The 23,761-nt window shown below is 40.5% G+C and overlaps 1 protein-coding gene across 2 annotated transcripts in view; it reads left to right on the forward strand.

The window, feature by feature from the left end:
• Positions 1-16,374, forward strand: part of STK33 (serine/threonine kinase 33) — a 161,572-nt gene extending 145,198 nt beyond the window's left edge. For both annotated transcript variants that reach the window (XM_076002196.1, XM_012783956.2), the window contains exon 15: positions 15,482-16,374. In XM_076002196.1, the coding sequence (XP_075858311.1) occupies positions 15,482-15,688 (207 nt within the window). In that variant the 3' untranslated portion in view covers positions 15,689-16,374. The remainder of the gene's footprint in view (positions 1-15,481) is intronic.
• Positions 16,375-23,761: the final 7,387 nt, after the last annotated feature.

Genomic DNA, 23,761 nt, shown 5'->3' on the forward strand with positions numbered 1-23,761 from the left:
TTCTAGATATTTTAGTTGAGTAGGATACAAATTTTCTTTTCCTGAAAAATTACATTTTAGCTCTTTATATCCACAAGCATCAGCTATAACATGAAAATGTGATGGTACTTCCACAATTTTGGCACACTTTCATATACCAATGTTCATGTGAGCCCAAGTACAGCACTTAAAATATCATAATGGTTAAAAGTATAAGCTCCAGACCTAGGCTGCTGGGATTCAAATCCTGGCTTCACCGGTGGCTTACCAGCTCTATGACTTGGGCAAATTTCTAAGTCTTCATTTTCTCATCTGTGAAATAGGAATAATAATGTCATCAACTAAAGGCTAAATGAAATCATGCATGTAATAAACACTCTTGGCATGTGGTAAGTACTCATTAGTATTATTAGCTATTATTACTTTCATTATTACTAAAGAATATGTGTAGAATATTACTAAAATTAAATGTATTTTCCTGGCTGTATCAAGGCTCCTTTGGGTATAGGTCTGGGAATAAACTAATAAACAAACCAAGAAACACCATTTTCAAAGGTGATAATGTGATGCTTCCACCTTCCTTTGCCCTCTGAGTTTGGTGAGGTTTCTAGGGTCCCTAGGATACTGTGGTAGATTGGATTATTATTCCTAATTCCTTAATCCCTTCTTGTAAGAGATTTGTATATTTACAACTTTTGCCATGTGACTTTGTGGTTCTCTCTGCTAGAATAGATGAAGGCTATTTTCTTACCCCACAAATGTTGGTCTTGGTCTTATCTATGTGACTTGCTTTGGCTGTTGGAATGTTAATAGATATGATGTAAGGAGAGACTCTAAATGTTTTTGCATTATTTAGCTTGCTCTATATAGTTCTGCCACCTATCATGAGAAGAACATGACTGCAGAGAGCCATAGGTCCCAGGATTGTGATTTGTGTAACAGACCTGAACTCAATCCAAAGTCTGAAGTCTAGCCTAGCACAGACAAGCTCTGTAACCAATTGAGAAAAATAAATATTTGTTGTTATAAGATACTGAAATTTTTGCAGTTTGTTGTGTAACTATGCAGAAAAGAGCAAACATAGCAGGCCTAAACTATCCTTCAAAAGTCCTATTTGCAAGGTTGGCCCTTGGCTGGCATCTGAGAACTTAGATTTTGAGACAGTTGTTACCATTAACTTATAATGTTAATATAAGAATAGCTTATATGTCTAACCTATTTGTGTAAACAATATGGTTTATGCCAAATACCTACTTTTCTTCTGGGATTTTGGTAAGAGCAAGGCAGAGGCAGCCTACATGACTAGCTCCCAATAAAAACCCTGGCTTCCAAGTCTCTAACAAGCTTCTGTGGCTAGCAACATTTCACACATGAGGTCACAACTCATTGCAGGGGAAATTAAGTGCATCCCGTGTGACTCCACTGAGGACACTTAGAAGTTTGTTTGTGGTTTCCCCTGGATTTAGCCCTAAGTGCCCTTTCCTTTTGTTGGTTGTACTTTGCATCCTTTTCCTGTAATAAATCATTGCCATGAATATGACTATATGTTGAGTCCTGTGAGTCCTTCTAGTGAATCATGAAACCTGAGAGCGATCTTGGGGACCTCTGAAACACAGTTGAACTACTGTTGCAATAGCTGACTCATACAGTTGCAAATAAGTAATTGTGCTAACATGAATCTTGACCTGCTGTTATTTGATGTAATGTTGTTTGCAATGTGAGTTGCTGGATTCATAGGCTCCCATACACAAGGATTTTGTTTTAAAGAGACCTTTTGTGCCTACTTTTACTTCCATACACGAGCTTTCTGTATAAATTAGATTTCACTATAGGCTTAGCCAGACTCCCAGAGTTGAAGGGACACGTTAGTGAGTCCTTTAAATTATTCCCTGCCCTCCTGAGCCTGGCTTGTACTTGGCTCCCCTTAGGGCTGATAGCTGTTTGGCTATGCTGTGCACATCATTTATGGAGAACCAATGTATTGAGTTGGATTATAACAAATATTGCTTTAATTCCAAATGGATTAGTTTGGGTCCATTCATCTCTTACCCTACCTTTATGCTGTAATCATTACATATATTATTAATACATCTACATAATTACAAACCTCATAAAACAATGTTATGAGTTTTGCTTTAAGTAATGGAAAAATTGTCTTTTATATTCATCTAGATATTTACCATTTCTGATACTCTCTTTTTTAAATCAATTTTTTATGGTAAGGAATAGGTGGTAATGTCAAATGTTCTTGTATGTATTGTGTTGATTTTCTCTGGATGCCTTCAAAATCTCTTTATCTTTGATTTTCAGCAGTTTGACAGTGATTATGAAGCATGCTCTTCTTTAAATTTATCCTACTTGGGGCTTGCTGAGCTTCATGAATCTGTAAATTTGTATCTTTAGCCGTGTTTGGGAAATTTTGTCATTATTTTTTCCTTATTTTTTTCTGAGACTGCAATTACTCATATGTAACTGGTCTGATATTGTTCTATAGGTTCCTGAGGCTCTATTTATTTTTAACTTTTTTTCCTATCTGTTCTTTACCTTGGATACTTTGTATTGATCTCCCTCCAGGCTTACTGGCTCTTATTAATGACTTAATGCTAAAAAATTGGAAAATATATATGAAATTGTCAAATTCCTTGAAAAAAACAAAACAAAAACAGAAAAATCTGAATAGTTCTATATTCATTTTTAAAATCAAATATATAATAAAGAACTTTTCTATAAAGAAAGCTTCATTCCCAAGTGATTTCACTGGTTAATTCTTTCAAATATTCAAAGAAAAAAAATAAGGAAAAACATATACACATTTTTGAGACTATTTCCCAACTCATTTATGAGGCAAGGATAACATTAATACCAAAACATGACAGGGATGTTACAAGAAAAGTAAAATTATTAGCCAATATGTCTCATAAATATAGTCACAAAAATTCCAAACTTGATATTAGTGGTCCAAATCCAGAAATATATATAAAAATAATATCATATTCCAGGTGTATAGTATATTCCAAGAATGCCAATTTGGATTAACATCCAAAAATCAACCAGTATAATTCACCATGTACAGATAAAGGAGAAAAGCCATATAATTACCTCAGTAAATTTGGAAAAAAACATTTAATAAAATTCAACACTAAAACATGAGAAAAACCCTCAGACTAGGAATAGAAGGGAATTTCTTTTACATAATAAGGGATTTTACCAAAAAACCCAGCTCAAACTAGTATCATTTTTTTTTTTTTTTTTTTTTTTTTTTAGTGGGGGACAAGGTCTCACTCTGTCACCCAGGCTGGAGTGCCTGATCATAGCTCGCTGCAGCCTCAAACTTCTGGGCTCAACTGATCCTTCTGGCTCAGCCTTTTGAGTAACTGGGACTACAGGTGCATGCCACCATACCCAGCTAATTAAAAAAAATTTTTTTTGTAGAAATGAGGTCTCATTATGTTGCCCAGGATGGTCTTAAACTCCTAACCTCAAGCAATTCTCCCTCCTCAGCCTCCCAAAGTGGTAGAATTACAGGCATGAGCTACTGTATCCATCCTAAAACTGGTATCATTCTTAATGGTGAAATATTAAATGCTTTCTTAAATGGTAAAATATTGAATGCTTTCCTACTAAATATAGGAGAACTTTGTTACTTTCTCTCTTGAGCCATTGTGGTATCTGGCCTTTGATCTTTAGCTTTTGAGTGGTTTTACATTTGTGAGTGTACTGTGCTGATCCATGTGTAACTCTAGGTGAAAGGCAAGGATGTCCTTTCTCACTACTTATCTTTAACATTGCACTAGAGGTTCTAGCCAATGGAACAAGGCAAGTAAAAGACATAAAATTATGTACATTGGAAAGGAGGAATAAAACTATCTTTACTTGCAGATTACATGATTGTGTGTATGGAAAATCTCAAAGAATCTACAAGAAGTGAATTAAGGAGATTGTAGGATGTAAGATCTACATATAAAAAATACTATATTTTTATATACTAGCAATGAACAACTAGGAAACAAAATTTTAAAATATCACTTATAGGCCAGGTGCAGTGGCTCACGCCTCTAATACTAGCACTCTGGGAGGCTGAGGTGGGAGGATCATTCAAGGTCAGGAGTTTGAGACCAGCCTGAGCAAGAGTGAGACCCGTCTCTACTAAAATAGAAAGAAATTAGCTGGACAACTAAAAATATATAGAAAAAATTAGCCGGGCATGGTGGCACATGTCTGTAGTCCCAGCTAGTTGGGAGGCTGAGCCAGGAGGATCTCTTGAGCCCAGGGGTTTGAGGTTGCTGTGAGCTAGGCTGATACCATGGTACTCTAGCCTGGGCAACAGAATGAGACTCTGTCTCAAATAAATAAATAAATAAATAAATAAGTACATAACTAAAATACCATTTATAGTATCATAAAACATAAAATATTTAGTGATAAATCTAACAAAATATGTGCAAAATATTTATACCCAAACTCGAGATATTGTTGAGCAAAATTGAAGGAGACTGAAGAGATAAACCATGTTTATGGATTGGAATATTTGGCACTGTTGAGATGTTGATTCTCCCTAAATTGATTTAATTAATTTCAATTGAAATCTCGAACACTTGCTTTTCTGGTAGAAATTGACAAGATTATTCCAAAATTTATTTGGAAATACAAAGACCTAAAACAGCCAAAATAACCTAAAAAGGGCAAAGTTGCAGGATTTTTTTTTTAATTTCAGAACTTCACAGGGGTACAGATGCTTTGGTTATATGAAGTACTTTTGCACAATTTGAATCAAAGTTGTGTGTCCATCACCTATATAGCATGCCTTGTACCTGTTAGATATGAATTTACCCATCCCATTCTCCTCCCGCCCACCTGCTTGATTTCTGCTGAATTTTTTGTCTGCTTTGTCAAAGATCAGATGGCAATATGAGGATGGTTTTATGTCTGGGTTCTCAGTCCTGTTCCATTGGTCTATGTCTCTGTTTTTATGCCAGTCCTATGCTGTTCTGGTTTCTATAGCCTTGTAGGATAGCTTGAAGTCTGGTAAAGTGATGCCTCCTGATTTGTTCTTTTTGATTAAGGTTGCTTTGACTATTCAGGGTCTTTTCTGGTTCCATACGAAGTATAGAATTATTTTTTGTATATCTGCAAAAAGTGACGTTGGTACTTTAATGGGGATTGCATTGAATCTGTAAATCACTTTGAGTAATATAGACATTTTAACAATATTGATTCTACTGATCCATGAGCATGGTATATTTTTCCATTTGTTTAGATCCTCTGCAGTTTCCTTCCTCAATGTTTCATGGTTTTCCCTGTACAGGTCTTTCACCTCCTTGGTTAAATATATTCCTAGGTACTTTATTTCCTTTGTTGCTATTGTGGAAGGTATTGAGTCTTTGATTTGATTCTCAGCCTGATTGTTGTTGGTGTATAGGAATGCTACTGATTTGTGTACATTGATTTTGCTGAATTTATCTATCAATTCCAGGAGTCTCTTGACAGAATCTTTGGGGGTTTTCTAGATATAAGATCATATCATTGGCAAAGAGAAATAGTTTGACCTCTTCTTTCCTTACTTGGATATCCTTGATTTCCTTCCTTCTCTCACCTGATTGCTCTGGCTAGGACTTCCAGCAGTATGTTGAATAGAAGTGGGGACAATGGGCAACTATGTCTGGTTCCATTTCTAAGTGGGAATGCTTTCAATTTTTCACCATTGTCCCTCTTCAGTATTATGTTGGCTGTGGGTTTGTCATATATGGCTTTTATAATATTGAGGTATGTTCCATCTATGCCTATTTTCTTTAATATTTTTATAAAAGGGTGCTGAATTTTGTCAAATGCTTTTTCTGCATCTATTGAGAGGATCAGTTGGTTTTTGTTTTTGTTTATGTTTATGTTTATGTGGTGAGTCACATTTATAGATGTGTGTATGTTGAACCATCCTTGCGTCATGTCTGGGATGAAGCCTACTTGATCATGGTGGATTATTTTTTTGATGTGCAGCTGAATTCAGTTTGCTAGGATTTTATTGAGAATTTTTGCATCTATATTTATAAGGAATATTGGTCTGTAGTTTTCTTTTTTTGTTGTATCATTTCATTTACTTTTGCTCTGACCTTAGTTATTTCTTTTTTTCTGCTGGGTTTGGGATTGGTTTGCTCCTTCTTTTCCAATTCCTTGAAATGATTCATTAGAGTGTTGATTTGTGATCTTTCTGTCCTTTGGATGTAGACATTTAGGACTATAATTTTTCCTCTTATAACTGCTTTTGCTGAATCCCACAGGTTTTGATAACTTGTGCCCCCTCTGTCATTTAAAGAATTGAATGACAAAGAATTTGAATCATCATTCAAAGAATCTTTTTATTTCCACCTTAATTTCCTCCTTGACCCAGTACTTACTCAGCAGCAGATTGTTTAATTTCCATGACTTTGTGTAGAGTTGAGTGTTCCTGTTGGAATTGATTTCTAATTTTATTCCACTATGGTCTGAGAAGATATATGTTATAATTTCTATTTTTTTAAATTTGTCGAGGCATGTTTTATGGCCTGTGATGTGATCAATCTTAGACAATGTTCTGTGAACTGATGGGAATGTATATTCAGTAGTCTTTGGATAGAATGTTTTGTAAATGTCTGTTAGGCCCATTTGTCCTAAAGTTCTGTTTAAGTCCACTGTTTCTTTCCTTATTTTCTACTTGGAGGATCTGTCCAGTTCTGTCAGTGGGATGTTGAATTCCCTGGCTATTATGATGCTACTGTTTATCACTTTGTTTAGATCAAGTAGGATTTGCTTTATGAATCTGGGTGCACCTGTGTTAGGTGCATAAATATTTAGGATTGCTATATCTTCTTGTTGAATTGTTCCCTTCACCATTATATAATGGCCATCTTTGTCTTTCTTTGTGTTTGCTGATATGAAGTCTATGTTATCTGATATGAGTATGGCTACACCAGCTTTTTTTCCCCCATTTGCATAGAATATTGTTTTCAATCCCTTCACCTTGTGAATGAGTCCTTGTGGGTTAGATATGTTTCTTGGAGACAGAAAATACTTGGCTTATATTTTTTTAATCCAGTTAGCCAGCCTATGTCTCAAGTGGGGAGTTCGAGCCATTCACATTTATTGAAAGAATTGAAAAGCAGGGTGGATTTATGTTCATCCTGTTGAGTAGAACTTTATTGCTTTGTTTTACCTCTTGAGCCATTGTGGTATTCAGTCTCTGACCTTTAGCTTTTGAGTGGTTTGACACTGCTGGATGTCTATTGTATTGATCCATGTATAATGTAGTTCTGAGTACTTCCTACAGGCAGATCTGGTTTTGACAGATTCCTTCAGTGTTTGCTTGTCTGAGAAAGACTTTATTTCTCCCTCATATAAGAAACTTAGTTTTGCTGGTTACAAAATTCTAGGCTGGCATTATTCTGTTTGAGAAGACTGAGAATGGGGCCCTAGTCCCTCTGGCTTAAAGTCTACAGTTACTCTGATGGATTTTCCTTTGTGGTTACCTGCTGCTTTCACCTCATGGCTTATAGGAGTGCCTCTTTCATATTTACTTTGGCCAGTCTAATGACTATGTGTTGTGGTGATTGCCTCTTCACAATGAATCCTTCAGGGGTCCTTTGAGCTTCTTGAATCTGGATATCAAGATTTCTAGCAAGGAACAGGAAATTTTCTTTGATTATTCCCTCAAATATGTTTTCTAATTCTTGTGTATTCTTCACTGTCAGAGATTCGTATGATTCTTATGTTGGCCTCTTTACAGAGTCTCATACTTCCTGTGATTTTTGTTTGTTCCTCTTGTTTCTCACATCTTTCTCATTGACTGACTTTTTTAACTTAAAGATGTTGTCTACAAAGTCTGAGATTCTTTCTTCTGCCTGATCTAGCCTATTCTTAAGTATTTCCACTGTGTTTTGTATTTCCTTGAGTACATTTTTCCTTTCTAGAAGTTCAGTTTTTTTTTTAATAATTTGATTTCCTTACTACATTTTTCATATATTTCCTGCATTGTTTTTGTGTTTTTCTTGTGTTGGTTTTCTATTTTCTCTTGTACTTCATTGAGCTTCCTTACAAGGCGTATTCGAAATTCTTCATCTGTCATTTTAGTTGGTATTCATTAGTAGGGAGTAATTGTTTTCTCTTAGGGGTTTCCTTTCACTTTTATTTTTGATGTTTCCAGAGTTCTTTTGCTGATTCCTTCTCATCTGGGCTCACAGTCGAGACCTGGGGATAGAAGGCCTGGCTTATGGGCCTGTCTCCAGGTCCCTGAGGATTAATCCCTGAGCATGCCATGGAGAGGAGTACTGATCCCAAATTGCCTACTGGATGTTCTAGTTGGTTTGGTGTACCTCTCAGGTTATCTCCGACCTACTGTCTTCATCTCTTCCCAACACTGTGTACTGAGTTAGGTCACCCAGCTTACTCTTGATGATGGCAGGTGGTACTTGTGAGTATGAATCAGCCACACACTATTTACTTGAGTTGGAAGATGCTGTTATGGGCTATATCATTATTCTCCCTGTCATTGGTTGATGTTTGTCTGATTGAGCCAGCTGCCAAGATGTTCTTTGGTGTCCATGGTAGACTCTGGTTCCCCAAGTGGAGTACTTGAGTGCCTCAGGCTTTAGGGACCCTATAGCTTCCAGGTGGTTTCTTGATCTCCATCACCACCAAGGTGGGGGAAAGAGCAAGGCAGTTGTATGCTACCCACCAAGAACCTCCTTATGTTCAGCTATCTGGAAGATCTCTGAACCCAGTCCTCTTGGGTTTTTGTGGAGGCTTCGTTACATAGCCATGATTGACAACCATGTAGACATGTGATTGAATAAGGTGCATATGATCTAAACCCAGCAAGGCCTTTCTGTTCAGATTCTTCCTGGCCTCCCTGTGTAGCTTTCCATTCCCTCTCTGGAATGAGGATTTTTTGACTCACAATCAGATCAGAGTCCTGCCTTGGGCAGGTGAAAGGAGGATAGCAGAAGGTCAGAGAGGGATTCTATCTCCTGAGGCCTGCTCCTGAGGCCTAACATTGCCTAATATTACAACAAGGGCTATGAGAGTTATAAAATTCCATAGGGACCATGGGTGAAAACATATATATATAATCACATATATATTTCATGTATATGAAATATATATATATCTCATAATACCATAGATGGTAGACCTAAATCTAAAAGCTAAACTGTGAAGCTCCTAGGAGAAAACATTAAGAGACTGTCTTCCATCCAGGGGGTAGTCAAAGATTTCTTAAAACACAGAAAACACTTTTAAAAACAGATACACTGGGCTTCATAAAAAGGAAACACATTTACTCATTAAAAGCATATTAAGAAAAGAAATAAGCAAACCATAGACAGGGAGAAAATGTTTGCAGTAATTATTAATATATATGACAAAGGACTTGTATCCAGAGTATGGAGACAATTCCTATAACTCAATAAGGCAACCCAATTTTTAAAACAGTTATTAGACTTGAACAGATACTTCACATAGAAAAATATATACAAGTAGTCAATAAGCAGATGAAACGATGCTCAACATTATTAGTGAAATAATGCAAATTAAGGCTACGATGAGGTATTGCTATATACTTTCTATAATGGCCAAAATTAAAGATTGGCAAGTTCAAATATTGGCAAGGATATGGAACAACTGGATGTCTCCTACATTGCAGAATGCAGAATGGTACAGTTCTTTCAGAATACAGTTTGGCAGTTACTTATAAAGTTAAACATTCATTTACCATTTACTCAGCAATCCCAAATTCGCAAAGATTTGTAGGAAATGTTTATATCAGCTCTATATATAAGCAGCCCCAAACTGGAAACAACCCAAATGTTCATTACCAGAAGAATGGGCAAACAAATTGTGGTATGTCCATACAATGGAGTACTACTTGGTAAGAGAAAAGGAATGAGTTGTTGATACATGAATGAATCTCAAAAACCTTTGTTTCAATAGTATGAGAATCTACAAATGTCTCAATAAAAATTTTAATTAAAAATGTTAAGCAAAAACAAGCCAGATACAAAAGAGTACATACATTCTTTTTCATTTATATGAAGTTTTAGAAAAGGCAAACTCATTTATACTGAAAAAAATCAGAACAGTTGCTTCTCCCGGGCTAAGAGTGTTCACTAGGTTGTGGCATGAAGGAACTTTCTGGGGAATTGTTCTATTTCTTTATTGTGGTATTGGTTATATAGGTCTATGGATTTATCAGAACTCATCAAACCGTACACTTGATATCTATATATTCTACTATTTATAAATTATACCTTAGTTACAAAGAAAAGAAAGATATTTACATCTTTCTAATTTGCAAGTTAGATTTAACTTTCATTGACTCAAGAACCCAGATCTTTATGTGAGTAACTTTATAAAAGAAGTCTATATATTTGGAAGCTGATTTCTCTTCTTCTGAATCCTTTTTGTTCCCTTCCTTTTTCCTTCTGAAAACCACAGGAATTTGAGAGAAGGTGGGTGACCAGTACACACAAAACTATAACAGAAAACTTGTCTCAGAATTTTGTCATTTGGACCTTGTGCAGGCCTATAATTTGAATGTGTGACTCTAGAAATGGTTGCTATGGTGATAAACCATTTTACTTAAATAGCATGTATTTTACTCAAAATTCAGAGAAATGGTAACAGTTTCTAGTAATCATGCACTGGTATTAACTTGCAGGGATATGCCTGGAGCTTACAGGTTTTGCATCCATTATCACCAGATAAGTTCATCAGGTTAAAGCTATGCTAGTGAATAATGAAATATGTATATGTAGCCCAGTTTTCTTGTTACATAGCTCCTCTTGCACATATGGAGCTCCCTTTTCAAGATTAATAATATGAGCTGGAAAAATAAGGCCAAGGGTACTGAATTACAAAAAGGTGAAACTGGAGGGAACCTTGTAAGGTCATCTTTTCCATCATTCTGCCTCCAGAACAACTGGCTATTCTTCAGCTATCCCAAATGGTACACATTTGTCAAAGATGAAGAACAATTGAAACGCTGCTTGGGGCAGCCCCTCGTGTAACTAACCATCCTGACTGACTGCAGCACTCAGCGATGCCATCTGGCTCCACAGTGCTGAAATCTGCCCCTTCTTCATTTTATAGATTTTGAATATATATCCTCTTATTCTTTATCTTTTGAGATTGAAGAGCTCTCTAATAAAGAAACCTCCACCCTTAATCATATTAGTAGCTTGTCTATAAACATTCTCTGGTCTGTTTATCTGTTCAAGCTGGTTGCAGTGTTTCAGATATGAACTCATCACAGTTTTATATAAGGATAGAACATTTTTTTCTTTGATTTCTAAGATGCTTTCTGATGATAGCCAGTTTTTCTTGACCATTGTGCAGTAGTACATTAGACAAGTATCTTTATCTTCAGAGAACAGTCTATAATGATTTTTAGGCCCTCTGTTGCATTGATAAATGGATGGCCAACAGTCTTATGATGATAATTTAGAAGCTTGCCCCCAGAACTGAATATTGAAATTCCTCTGTCATCTGTCTCCCCCTTTGTACAATCTTATGAGAGCTCATCATCTTCTATTTGCTTTTCATGACCTGGAAGATCTTATAGCCTTGGCAATTTCATTTTTCATTTCTCTCTTCTATTACTTACAAAACTATAAAATTGCATCAGTGACAGCATAGATCCCTGAGGAATCCCACTAGCTATGAGTGAAGAAAAGGAGAAGCCCCAAACTTAGATAATCTATAACCTAACAAAAGAAATTCCCCCCAAATTAAGATATGTTCATGTTCCTAGATAAAGCCTAGAAGCTGGAATTTGCTTTGGCCATTTCTTTTCCAAGGAGATGAGAGGCTTGGCTCTTTGTGAAGAAAACTACAGTTCAGACTGAAGGGTACAACTGCATCCATGTTCTATCTTTTCGATAGTTCTATCTTTCTGATAGGGAATAGTTTCGATGAGTGGGTATTTAGGAGGGGAGTCTCAGACTCTTTAGAAAAACTATTAGGATTCTGCTTCTTAAACTATGCAATCCTAAACTTAATGCAACTACAAGTTAGCTAAGAGAAATGTAAGGTACACACACAGTATTTTACAAGGTAAACACATATACATACAAGCGTCTAAGCATTCTAAACGTTTGCATAAAGGTAAGTAGACCTGCACTGACGTTTCCACGTAGTGAAGGAACAAATATCATGATTTGTTTCAGTGTAGCCAATGTTAGGCTGATTTGGGAGCTAAATTAAAATATGGTCAACTATATTAGTTTTAATGTGTGTTAAAACCAAATTGAGGCCAGCAGCAATGGCTCACACCTGTAATTCCAGCATTTGGGAGGCCAAGGCAGGAGAATTGCTTGAAGCCAGGAGTTCAAGACCAGCCTAGGCAACATAGTGAGACCCTATCTCTACAAAAAATTAAAAAAAAAATAGCCAAGTGTGGTTGCATGCCTGTAGTTCCAGTTACTTGGGAGGCTGAGGAAGAATCGCTTGAGCCCAGGAGTTTGAGGTTGCAGTGAGCTGTGATCATGCCACTGCACTCCATCCTGAGATACACAAAGAGACCCTGTCTCTGAAAACAAAAATAAAAGCAAAAAATACCAAATTGACAAAGAAATAAGAAAACAGGCACTTTTATATGCTGCTGGTAAGAGTATAAGTTGGTATAACTTCAGTGGAAGGCAATATGGTGGTATCTTTCAAAATTATAAATCCATATACAATTTGACCCAGGAATTCCACTTTAAAATATATATCCTGTAGATATACTTACATGTATGCAAAATGACACAAGTACAAGACTATTGACAGCAATATTATTTGTACCAGCAAAAGATTAGAAAAAAACCTGAATATTCATTGTGAAGGGATTGACTAAATAAATTATAGCTAAACAAGAAAATACTGCACAGCTAGAAAAAAGAATAAGGACTTTTTTATGAATTGACATGGAATGATCTTCAAGATAATCATTAGTTGAAAAAACATCAAAGTGTAAAAGAGTTTTTATAGTTGGCTACCATTTGTGTTAAAAAAAAATGGGAAGAAAACATGTTGATAGATGGGTTGGAGTGAACCATATGAAATTGCCATTATTAGACTGATTTTGACTTGCAGCCAAAGGAAATGACAATGGAATGATAACCAATTTCATTTGATTCCACCTAATATTTGCTTGAGGATGCATACGATCTCTATGGAAGTGGACACTGTAAATTGACAGTATTAGTTGTCTTTGATGGGGCAGAGTTGAGTTAACTGGGGGCCAAGGAGGAAATTTTGAACATTGTGAATATTAAATCATGGCAATGTGCTACCTATTTAAGAAATCACTAAAATTATAAATAAGTGTGGCTGAGGAATATAATTTTCTCATCTTGCTATGGAATGAAATAGAAAAAATCATGTTTCTACACCAAAGCAACTAAACATTTTGGTTTAGTTTTCTTTTTCCTTCCACTTTGCCAGAAAATTCTGTTAATGATCTTCAGATATTGTATCCGAGAAGAAAATATCAGAACCTTTAGAGATTTTAGAAAAAAGAAAAAAAAATCCCACATCATTAATCCTGTCCACAGAGACTGTTTCTGAGTATTTCTTCCTTGTGAATGCAACCTCTAAGTCTACTGTAATGACTTAAGTACATTAACAAATGGAACAGTGAGAAAGAATAGAAACATTAAGCAGGATATGAATATGAACACATTAAAAAGAAAATGACTAAATCTCTATTCCTAGTCTATAGAATATTGGTTGTCATGGACATGTCGAAAAACATTTCCTTAACTGCTTGGATGATAACTCACAATCCAAGTAGAAATGTCAAAAGAGAGAAGGTTACACTTAGATTCACCTTTTAATAGGATTTGTATGTAAAGTTAATTAAATTTTATGAATTGAAATTTTCAAGATAGATTCTGTATCTTAGGGACCAGAACTGTACTCAGCAAAGCTACTTGTCCTCAGCCAGATACTAGAACATCAGAGATGCCACATCCTCACCTTCCTGCTGAACATAAGGAGTTTTCAAAAAGAGAATACAAACTATATTAATGACTGCTGAAGAATTTTTAGTATTTTCTACTTCTTAAAAGATTACACAGAGAAGCAACCCAGAAGTTTCCTTGGGGTGTGGGAAAACTAGAGAAAATAACCTTTTTACATCTTAAATTTTATACAAGTTAATTTTTCAAGGTTCAAAATTATTTTTAAGTATTACCTACTCAAGAATTAGCTTACCCTGTTATAAAGTCAGACACAATGATGATCTGAGGAGGCACACATTTAAGGGCTATCTGCAATAAGCAAACATCAGGTAGATGTTTTCTTTCGTAAAATACAGGTACCGAAAAGTGTAAATGACCCAAAGTTTCTCTGCAGCTCTGGGAAGTCTTTGGGTAATATACGTTAAGTACCTGCCACTGGGTGCAAAACATGGTCATTGCATCACAAGAGCCTGAATGATCAAAGAAACACCAGATTCATTTGTATTACATGTAATTTGTCACATTCTTTGAAAATTGTTAACCTGATTATTAACCCATATGTACTGCAACTTTCAGTTTACCGAAGTATTAAACTTGTAAGCCCTTTCCCAGATCGTTCTGTGTACATGAGAGCTTGTTGTATCTCTACCCAGTGTCTTGGCCCCTGTCCTCTTTTGTAGGTATCCTAAGACATTCTCTGCTCTTTTGGAACTCTATGCTCAGCTTCATTTAATTAAGAGTGAACACTTTTAAAATGGGCCTGAGGCAAAAATGGAACTGCTGTCCTCATGACAGCAGGATTTGAGACCACTTCCCCCTCTACTGTGGAGTGAGGTGACCTAAGAAAATGCAAGTGACTATTAAAATCCCATCTGCTTGTTCCATACTTTAAAGCCCATGAAGTACTTTCGTGGCCACCCCTGAAGTACAGTCTTGTGATAACCCTGTGTAGTAAATGTGCAAATATTATTTTTCCCCATTTTTAACAGGAATTGAGACTTGAAGAGGAGGTCTATAGACCAACCCAAGTAGTATGACTGGAATTAGCAGCCAGTCTCTGGAATTAATGCAGAAGAATGATGAGAATGTGGGTGTGGGCCATATGCAGCCACTTTGTGCCCAGTTTGGAAAGTATAATCACAATGTACTTCTCAGGGTATCCATACATTTGTCAAGCTGGTGTAGAAATCTCTGAGGATGAAATGAGATGAGTACAAGTATGTCCAAGTGGACTTCCCTGTATAAATGTTACCAGACATTTACTTTCATTTTGCAAAATGAAATACAGGTACAGATTTTTAAACTGGGCCTGTGTAGTCTGCTCCACACCAAACACTTAGCTATTCAGTTAGCTTGAAGGTACAAAAGGAACTTTCTTTAGCATTTAATAATTTTACAACGCGAGTCGTTTATATCTCATATCTAGAGACTGCCCCACCTTGCAAATGCTGGAAAACTTTGTGGTTTTCTGCTTCTTTGAACTGATGTGTGTTACTTGGTGTCTGAAAATTAATCCAGGACTTTCCTTTTATTTGTAGGCCACTTCTGAAAAATATCCTGTGACCAGTAAGAAGGCAGATGTGGACAGCGTTGACACGTACTATTCAAGTTTCACATCTAGCAGAGTCCTTCCAGTCGAACTCAAGGAAGAAACGGAGAAAACCCCTGTGACTTCAAGCCAAGGAACAGGAGCCAAAGGCACTTCTAAATCCTCGTCTGTGTCTAGAACCAAAAAGAAACCCTAAGGTTCTCTCCAGTGCTGGACAGTACAGAAACAAGACTGCTCTTATTAGCACTAAAGTGAGGGGAGAGAAGGGAAGAGGACAGCACTAAGCAGAGCGCTTAGCTCTGCTGAGCCCTGCCATGTGTTCGCAGGCTAAAACTGAAACTAGTTATCACCAAAGCAGCATAAACTGCACATGGTATTAAAGGACAGCCACCAAGAGGCCCGGCAGTGGGCTGTAGCTGAAATCAACCAAGATGTTGTTTAGGGGGCAGATGCCCTCAATGCAAGCCTGTGGGAATACTTGCTCAGTTTTACTTCAAATTCTTATATTTAGGCACAATTATTTATAGGGGAAAATAAGAGGCCAAATTTGGTAATGGAGGTTTCAAATGATTATGTGCACTTTGCACTAGAAAACTTTGTTAGAAAATTAATTACTAATAAACTTGCCATAGGCATTATAGCAGAAGTGCTTCAGTCATTCACATGTGTTCTTATGATTTTAGGTTGCTATAGATTATTTAAGACAACTTTAAGCGTAGAAAAATAGATTTTGTAACTGCTTGCCATTAACTTGCTGCTAAATTCCCAATGTATTGATTAAATCAATAAAAAACAGATGTTACCCATGCACATTAATTTTTATATTAACAAGAAGTGAATATATTATGGTCCTCTAAGCCTTTATGCAAATTATGCGCTTGGCCTGCTGCTGAGGTGGTAGGCACACATCTTTGGGGAAGCTCATGAGGCTGGATACAGAGGAAAATGCATCATTACTCTTAGCATTATAGGGGTCTCCCTTCCACCTGCCAAAGTCAAACTGGGTGAATAGACGCTTCTCTTGCCTTCACTAGCAAATTCTAAAGAAACAATTTGCAATTGCTTTCACTTTTATAAAGTAGTGACCTAGTGCCATTCCAAACCCCCAAGGAAAACAGGGCTCCAAAATGACCCATTTCCTGGCCAGCTGAGCACGTACTAGTTGCATTTAAATCTACTCAGTGGCCAAATGTAGTACATGTGCTTCTTGCAGTTATTTTAGAAGACACTTGTGGTTCTGAATGGGTTAAAGTAACACTGGCTTCTGTTGCCCTGGCTAAGTGGTTCTCCCAGTATTAGTACCTTCAATATGCTTCTCTTGGGGGAACCTGCTGGCTGAAGTATATGTAGTATAAATTGTCTATTTTATTTTACACTGGAGTTGACATAGCTTCTTCAAGGTCTTTCTCCCTTCTTTATTATTATTTGCAGTCCTATCAAGAGCCCATAAACCATATCCTGAGCCTCTCTCTCAGGGTTTAGTGAGCCAGTCTTTAAACAGTGTGTTCTCTTCCCCCGATGAGAATCCTAGCCTCATTAGCCAAGAGGAGGTTTCCCTTCCCTAGTAGTATTCTCAGAGGCAGAGGTGAGAGCTGCATTTCTGTCATCTCTGGCAGCGAAGAGCAGGGGCTAGTGCCTGATGGAGGCCTAGTGACTGCTAGTGTCTGTGCAGAAAAGTCAACCAAGACAGGGGCTTTGATTCTGCCTATTCCCTGGGCCTGAAAACGGAATATTCCCTGTATTCAAAATGTTCGTCCTTTCACAGTGATGTCATCTTTTGGGATTAGAAGAGTCTATTCTTAAATAGAGTACTATCCACATTTCTCTTAGCCCTAAAAATTAGCAATTCTGCTCAATAAGCTTAAGCAAAGATCCATAACTAACCACTAACACTAAGGTAAAGTCATTTTATAACATTTCAATGTGTCTGCACCTTTTCTCACTCCCCACTATGCAAGGCCAACCGTTCTTCCTGTCATAAGGTGCATTTTATTGGTGCTCCTCTGTCTAGATCTTCATTTTATTTGTATAGAATCATTGTGATAGGAATTTAGCTCACTCCCTCTAGAGAGAATTTGCATATTATTTTTATTTGTTATTTGTGTGGAACACACCTGGACAAGGCCATGCCTGAGCTTTGTTTTCCAACTGAGGTACCTCTTTAATGTCTGGCGATACATGGCCTTACTGTCTCCATTTGCTTTCACGACTGTGAAGAAAGTAGCTCTCACATGTCAGATTGACTTTCAGTGACCAATAAATAAGCCAACTCCAAGCATCAATAACAGTCACCCTGACACCTCCTGTACTCCATGGCATGGAGAGCTGGGCTTTGCTATGACCCAGAGGGACATACTCTATCTAGGACAGGACAGAGGACATATTATTTCCAAGAAATGCCGATAGTGATGAGCATTCCCACTTGAATAACTGATGAGGCAGGGCAGGCAGAATAGGATAAAAGAGGTAAATGCAGGCTTGGAGCTGGAGACAAGTTCAGCTGAGAAAAAATAGATGATGTCAGAGAAGGGCTTAAATCAGAGAAGAAAGAAAATGGTTAGGGGTGCATGGAACAAACTGAAAACAAAGTATAATTAATAAAGAAAATTGGATGGCAACATGTGATTCTGCCAAACCCAGAAGTAGGAGTCAGAGGAGGGAAGGCCCCTGCCGTGGCTTGTACACAGGCAAAGCTAGATAGAGACACAGGCTGGAGAAACAAGGACCCAGGGACACAGAAGCAGAGAGAGGCTGTGATTTGAAGAGTTGGCCACAGAATAGTCCTTACATTTTGAGTAGAAATATTTGCGTGGTGTTGGGAAGGGGGGAAGGACAAAAAAAAAATAAAAAAACATTTTGTGCTTATCGCTGAAATGCTTTGTTTAAATAATTCTATTTGACTCCAAAATGTAAGTTCCAGGTTGGACAGATCAAAAGCAGCCAGTCTTGAAAATGAAGCTTTTTAAATTCCAGCCCTGCTCTTGGAATAGAGAATAAAGGCTTTGTTCAAACATGCATTCCCAGCAGTAAGCAGAGCTTTGAAATTGGCCAGGGAAGCTGTGTCTTGTAATGGCTTCACTTGGCTAGAGACCAAGGAGCCTCTGGGGAGTGACCCTGGCTGGGTATGTTCCATCTGCCCCTCCAGAACACCTTTGCTACTCGGCCCTCTGTGCCGAGAGAAGGTGATTTTCAGAGACTGCATTAACAGGGTCTCTTGGCTTCTGGATTTATTGGGATTCTGTCAATGGATGCACTGGTGGGGGATTAGCTGATGGGAGAGTGAGGTCCACATGTGGATTCCCTAGTGCCTGCCATGCCAGGCTGCAGAGCATTTGCTGTCGTCTCCCTCTGTGGGCCACGGTTCCCACCAGGGAGTGTCTTAGAGCTGTGTTCCCTGCAGGCCCAGACCAGCCTGTGGCCCTGGTGCATATGTCTTCCTTTGTGGGTTCCCAAGGACCCTGTCAGCACCGGTATAGACAGTCTCTTCGTTAAACTCTCAATGTCCCCATTAGAGCGTGCTGTCTGTCTTCTAGTGCGGCACAAAGTGATTTAGACCCTTTCCTGATCAGTTCTGCATTGTCTTTGACCCAGGGAAGTTTTGTCTCTGGTTGCCAGTCTCCTACCAAAGTCCAGTAAAGTGAAGATCAGGAGACATAAGCGAGTTAGTTCTTCCTGAAAAGAACTAACGCTCCCAGGTGGTCACTCGGAGTTAGGGGATGGGGTGACAGGGAGATGTTCCTGGGGTTGGGACCTAGGCCGAGCAAGATAAATCCTGCATTGCCCAGCTGAATCTGAAACCTGGAATTGTCTGGACTCAGGAGGTTTGGGAGCCTAAAGAAAGCAGCCTTACTTGGAACAGCCAAGGGGCCCTGGAGGGGAGCTGCCCCTCGCCACTGGCAGGGGGCCGGGCAGGGTGGCCGGGAGCCCAGGACGCCCAGGAAGCACCGGCAACCTGAAGGCAAGATGGCTGCCAGTGCCCTGTGCTAATTTCCTCTACGAGCACTAAAATCTCTTTATAAAGGCATTCTAAAGTAAAATTTTCACTATTCAAAGGTCTCACATAGTTCAGTTTTACTCTTCAGGATCCTGTATTTTTCTGGGTGAGCTGGCTGAGAACTGATTTTGATTTCTGTTCAGTACATTGTTACCACTTAATTCTCATTGGTGAGCCAATTTTCTTTGCCTTTGTTCTTCAAAGGGAGGCCGTATTCGGTGGCTGTCTTGCATTTTTTGTGCCTTCTTCAGTCTGGGCTATAATCAACTCAACTCTGTTCTCACTGTGTCTGTTCTCCACATTTCCCTGAGTTATCTGGAACAGCCCTCAGAGGACAGTGGGGGTTCCCGCCTCTGCCCACTGGGGAAGTAATAGGGTCACTGTGGTGTCAGCACTGCAGTCTTAGAGATCTGAACAAAAGGTGAGAGCCTCAGAGGACCACCTCCCCAAAACACGCAGCGGTCCTGGTCTGGCCCACAGGACAGGCCCACAGGACAGGCCCACAGGACAGGCCCACAGGGCAGGCCCACAGGATAGGCCCACAGGACAGGCTCACAGGACAGGGCCCACAGGGCAGGGCCCACAGGGCAGGCCCACAGGACACGCCCACAGGACAGGAACACAGGACAGGCCCACAGGGCAGGCCCACAGGACACGCCCACAGGACAGGAACACAGGACAGGCCCACAGGATAGGCCCAAAGGGCAGGGTCACAGGGCAGGAACACAGGACAGGCTCAAAGGACAGGCCCACAGGACAGGCCCACAGGGCAGAAACACAGGACAGGCCTACAGGACAGGTCCACAGGACAGGCCCACAGGACAGGCCCACAAGGCAGGCCCACAGGACAGGCCCACAGGGCAGGCCCACAGGACAGGCCCACAGGGCAGGCCCACAGGACACGCCCACAGGACAGGGCCCACAGGACAGGCCCACAGGACAGGCCCACAGGACAGGCCCACAAGGCAGGCCCACAGGACAGGGCCACAGGGCAGGCCCACAGGACACGCCCACAGGACAGGCCCACAGGACAGGGCCCACAGGACAGGCCCACAGGACAGGCCCACAGGGCAGGCCCACAGGGCAGGGCCCACAGGACAAGCCCACAGGACAGGCCCACAGGGCAGGCCCACAGGACAGGCCCACAGGACAGGCCCACAGGATAGGCCCACAGGACAGGCTCACAGGACAGGGCCCACAGGACAGGCCCACAGGACAGGCCCACAGGACACGCCCACAGGACACGCCCAAAGGGCAGGCTCGCAGGGCAGGCCCGCAGGACAGGCTCACAGGGCAGGCCCACAGGACAGGCCCACAGGACAGGCCCACAGGACAGGGCCACAGGTGCAGCACAGCCGTCCCCTGAGTCCAGACTCCTGACAGACCCCTCCTAACTGCATGCTGCAGCATCTTCAAACCATGTCTGTGGCATTGACTCAGCAGAGGTCACGTAATCTCCTGTCCTTGGGGGTCGGAAACCTCTCTGCGGGCAAGATCCTGACACCAAGCTGCTGTTTAGGAAGCGTCTCCTCAGCAGCACGGAAGGCTGACTCCATTTCCCGGAGCAGCTGCTGCCAAGGAGGAGGAGTTCCCTGCCTGACCAACATGAGACACCGGGATGGCAGCCGGAGAGCGACCGAGAGACTCCCCTGACCCTGAGGAAGAAGCCGTTCTTGGAGGTGGCAGCCACTATGTCCTGGCTCAAGGACTGGTGTGCGGTGAGTTTACTGGAGTCAAAGTTCTGAGAAGCTGGACTTTGAACTGTATTGTGGAGGGGATCTGTGTTCTTTAAAGCCCCTTTCAGAGTCATGGCGGAGTAATAGCAACATTTACAGAGCACTCGCCATGTGCCACACACCATTCTAACCACTTCACATGTATTAATTCTTTTAATCCTTATGTCGAACTATGAAGCTTGGTACTATTATTATTTCTACAGAGGAATACACTGAGTGAGGCACAGAGTGATTAAGAAATTTGTCCAAGGTCACACAAGATTTGAACCCAGCCCCTGGGCTCAGGCGTGGCACTGTCGTACTACGTTTCTCTCAAGAATTTGTGGTTTTGCCTCCCTACTGTTTAGGCCCGAATTGCTATAAAGTATGATCCCAGAAGTTCAAAAGGCTAAGTGGTTCATGAACACATCTGTCTGCCAGCAAGAAACTAGAGTGGTAATTGAGGCAAGTGTGGGGCTTGAGGTTTCCTAAGGGAGTGGGATTGTTTTGCATGTTGACAAATGCGGGTAAGACCAACCACACCACATCAGAGAAAGCTGCGATCTGAAGGACTCTGCGTGATAAAAATAAACTCTCAGTGCTCTAACTGGTCGTCGTCTGGAGCAGTCTTTAGAAGCCTTTGAACATGTTTTTGACCAAAAAGAGAATTCACGTGGACAGTCCTTTCTGTGCAGACGACAGATTGATGCTTACCAGGAGCAATGTGTTGTAATTCCCTTCACAGGGCAGGTCGGGGTTAGGAATCACTGTAATGTTTTGATTTCCCGTCTTTCTTTGTCGGTAGTGTGGGTAGCCGTGTAGCCGAGCAGCCGAGCAGGTGGAGTTCAGAAGTCAGCGGCTGGCGCAGGTCTTCGCCTCCCTGTCTCGAGTACCTCTAGCTTTTGCCATTGCTTACTGCTTTAGGATAATGTTAGGCTCAGGGATGTTTTTTCCCTGGCGTACTGACAACATCCTGGTTCCGGGAGCACGTGTTTCTGTAGGCTTAGGCCCATCCTATGGCGCAGGACACGGGAGTCTTCTGCTCTGGGATGAAGCCAGCAGCCAAGGGTGGCGCCACCTCCTCCCCGCGCCCCGGGCTGTCCCCTCTCAGTTGGCTGCCTGCTAGTTGGTCCCAGGAGAAGATAGGCAGTTCTTATGCAGGATCCTCATTGCTATTTTGGAACTTTGGAAGGAAAGGCTTCTAGCGGGAAAGCTCCCCACAACGCATTCAAATGGGTAATTTTTCCAAGAGTCGTTTTTCTTCCAGAAGCAGTTACCTGGTTGTAGCTTCACAACTACAGAATTCATGTAGCAAAACTACAGAACTTAGTCATGAGACCTTGGCCATTCAGCCACTTAAGTTTCATTTCAACCTTCTGCTCACTGACTTTTTTTTTTTTTTTTTTTTTGAGACAGAGTCTCACTTTGTTGCCCAGGCTAGAGTGAGTGCCGTGGCGTCAGCCTAGCTCACAGCAACCTCAAACTCCTGGGCTCAAGCAATCCTCCTGCCTCAGCCTCCCGAGTAGCTGGGACTACAGGCATGTGCCACCATGCCCGGCTAATTTTTTTTTTTTCTATATTAGTTGGCCAATTAATTTCTTTCTATTTATAGTAGAGACAGGGTCTCGCTCTTGCTCAGGCTAGTCTCGAACTCCTGACCTCGAGCAATCCGCCCGCCTCGGCCTCCCAGAGAGCTAGGATTACAGGCTTGAGCCACCGCGCCCGGCCTGCTCACTGACTTTTTATGCCAGTCCATGACCATGAACCATTGTTATATACCCCAGCCCATGTGAAATTTTGGCAGAAATGCCTTACCTACCTACAGTATGTTCTTTTGGCTTGGAGGGGAGCAATAGTCTGACCACTACGAAGATCTTCCTCCAAGGTGACCAGCCTCAGAACCTGCGGCACCAGAATGAAGAACACTGAGTTGCACAGTGAGGTTTCATCAGGTAGAAATGGACTGAGAAACTCAGTGGTTCATTCAAGAAATAGTTATTGACTGGGCACTGGTAGGCACTGGACATAAAATGATGTGAAAGACAGTCAAGGTCATTGCTCAACTCAAGGCGCTTATAGTCTTGGGGGCGCAGGGACAGATGACGGCAATTTACACAAAAACGTAAAATAATTATGCATTGTGATTTGAGCTAGGAAGGAACTTTAGAGAGTGCTGTAATAGAGAATAATAGAGTAGCAACCCTCTTGGAGAGCCTTTCTGAAGAAACTTGAAAGCTAAAGAGAAGACAACCATGAGAACAGCCCAGGGAAGAATGTTTTGGGTAGAGGGACAGAGAAAGAGCTTGGTGCTTTCCAGAACTCAGTACAAAGGCCAGGATGATGGGGAAAGGAGAGAAGCAGGGGCCAGGCCCTTCAGGACCTTGGGGGCCACAGAAGAAACCCATTTATTCTAAATGCATGGGAAGTCATTGGCAGGTTTCAGCCAGGGAATGACATCTGAGCGTGTGTTTAAAGGATCACTCTGTCTTGTGTGTAATGAATGACCCAACGTGGAGCAAAAAGGGAGGCAGGGAGCTTGGTTAGAGGCCATTGAATAAGA

Source organism: Microcebus murinus, chromosome 4 (assembly GCF_040939455.1).
Source record: "Microcebus murinus isolate Inina chromosome 4, M.murinus_Inina_mat1.0, whole genome shotgun sequence".
Lineage (NCBI taxonomy): Eukaryota > Metazoa > Chordata > Mammalia > Primates > Cheirogaleidae > Microcebus > Microcebus murinus.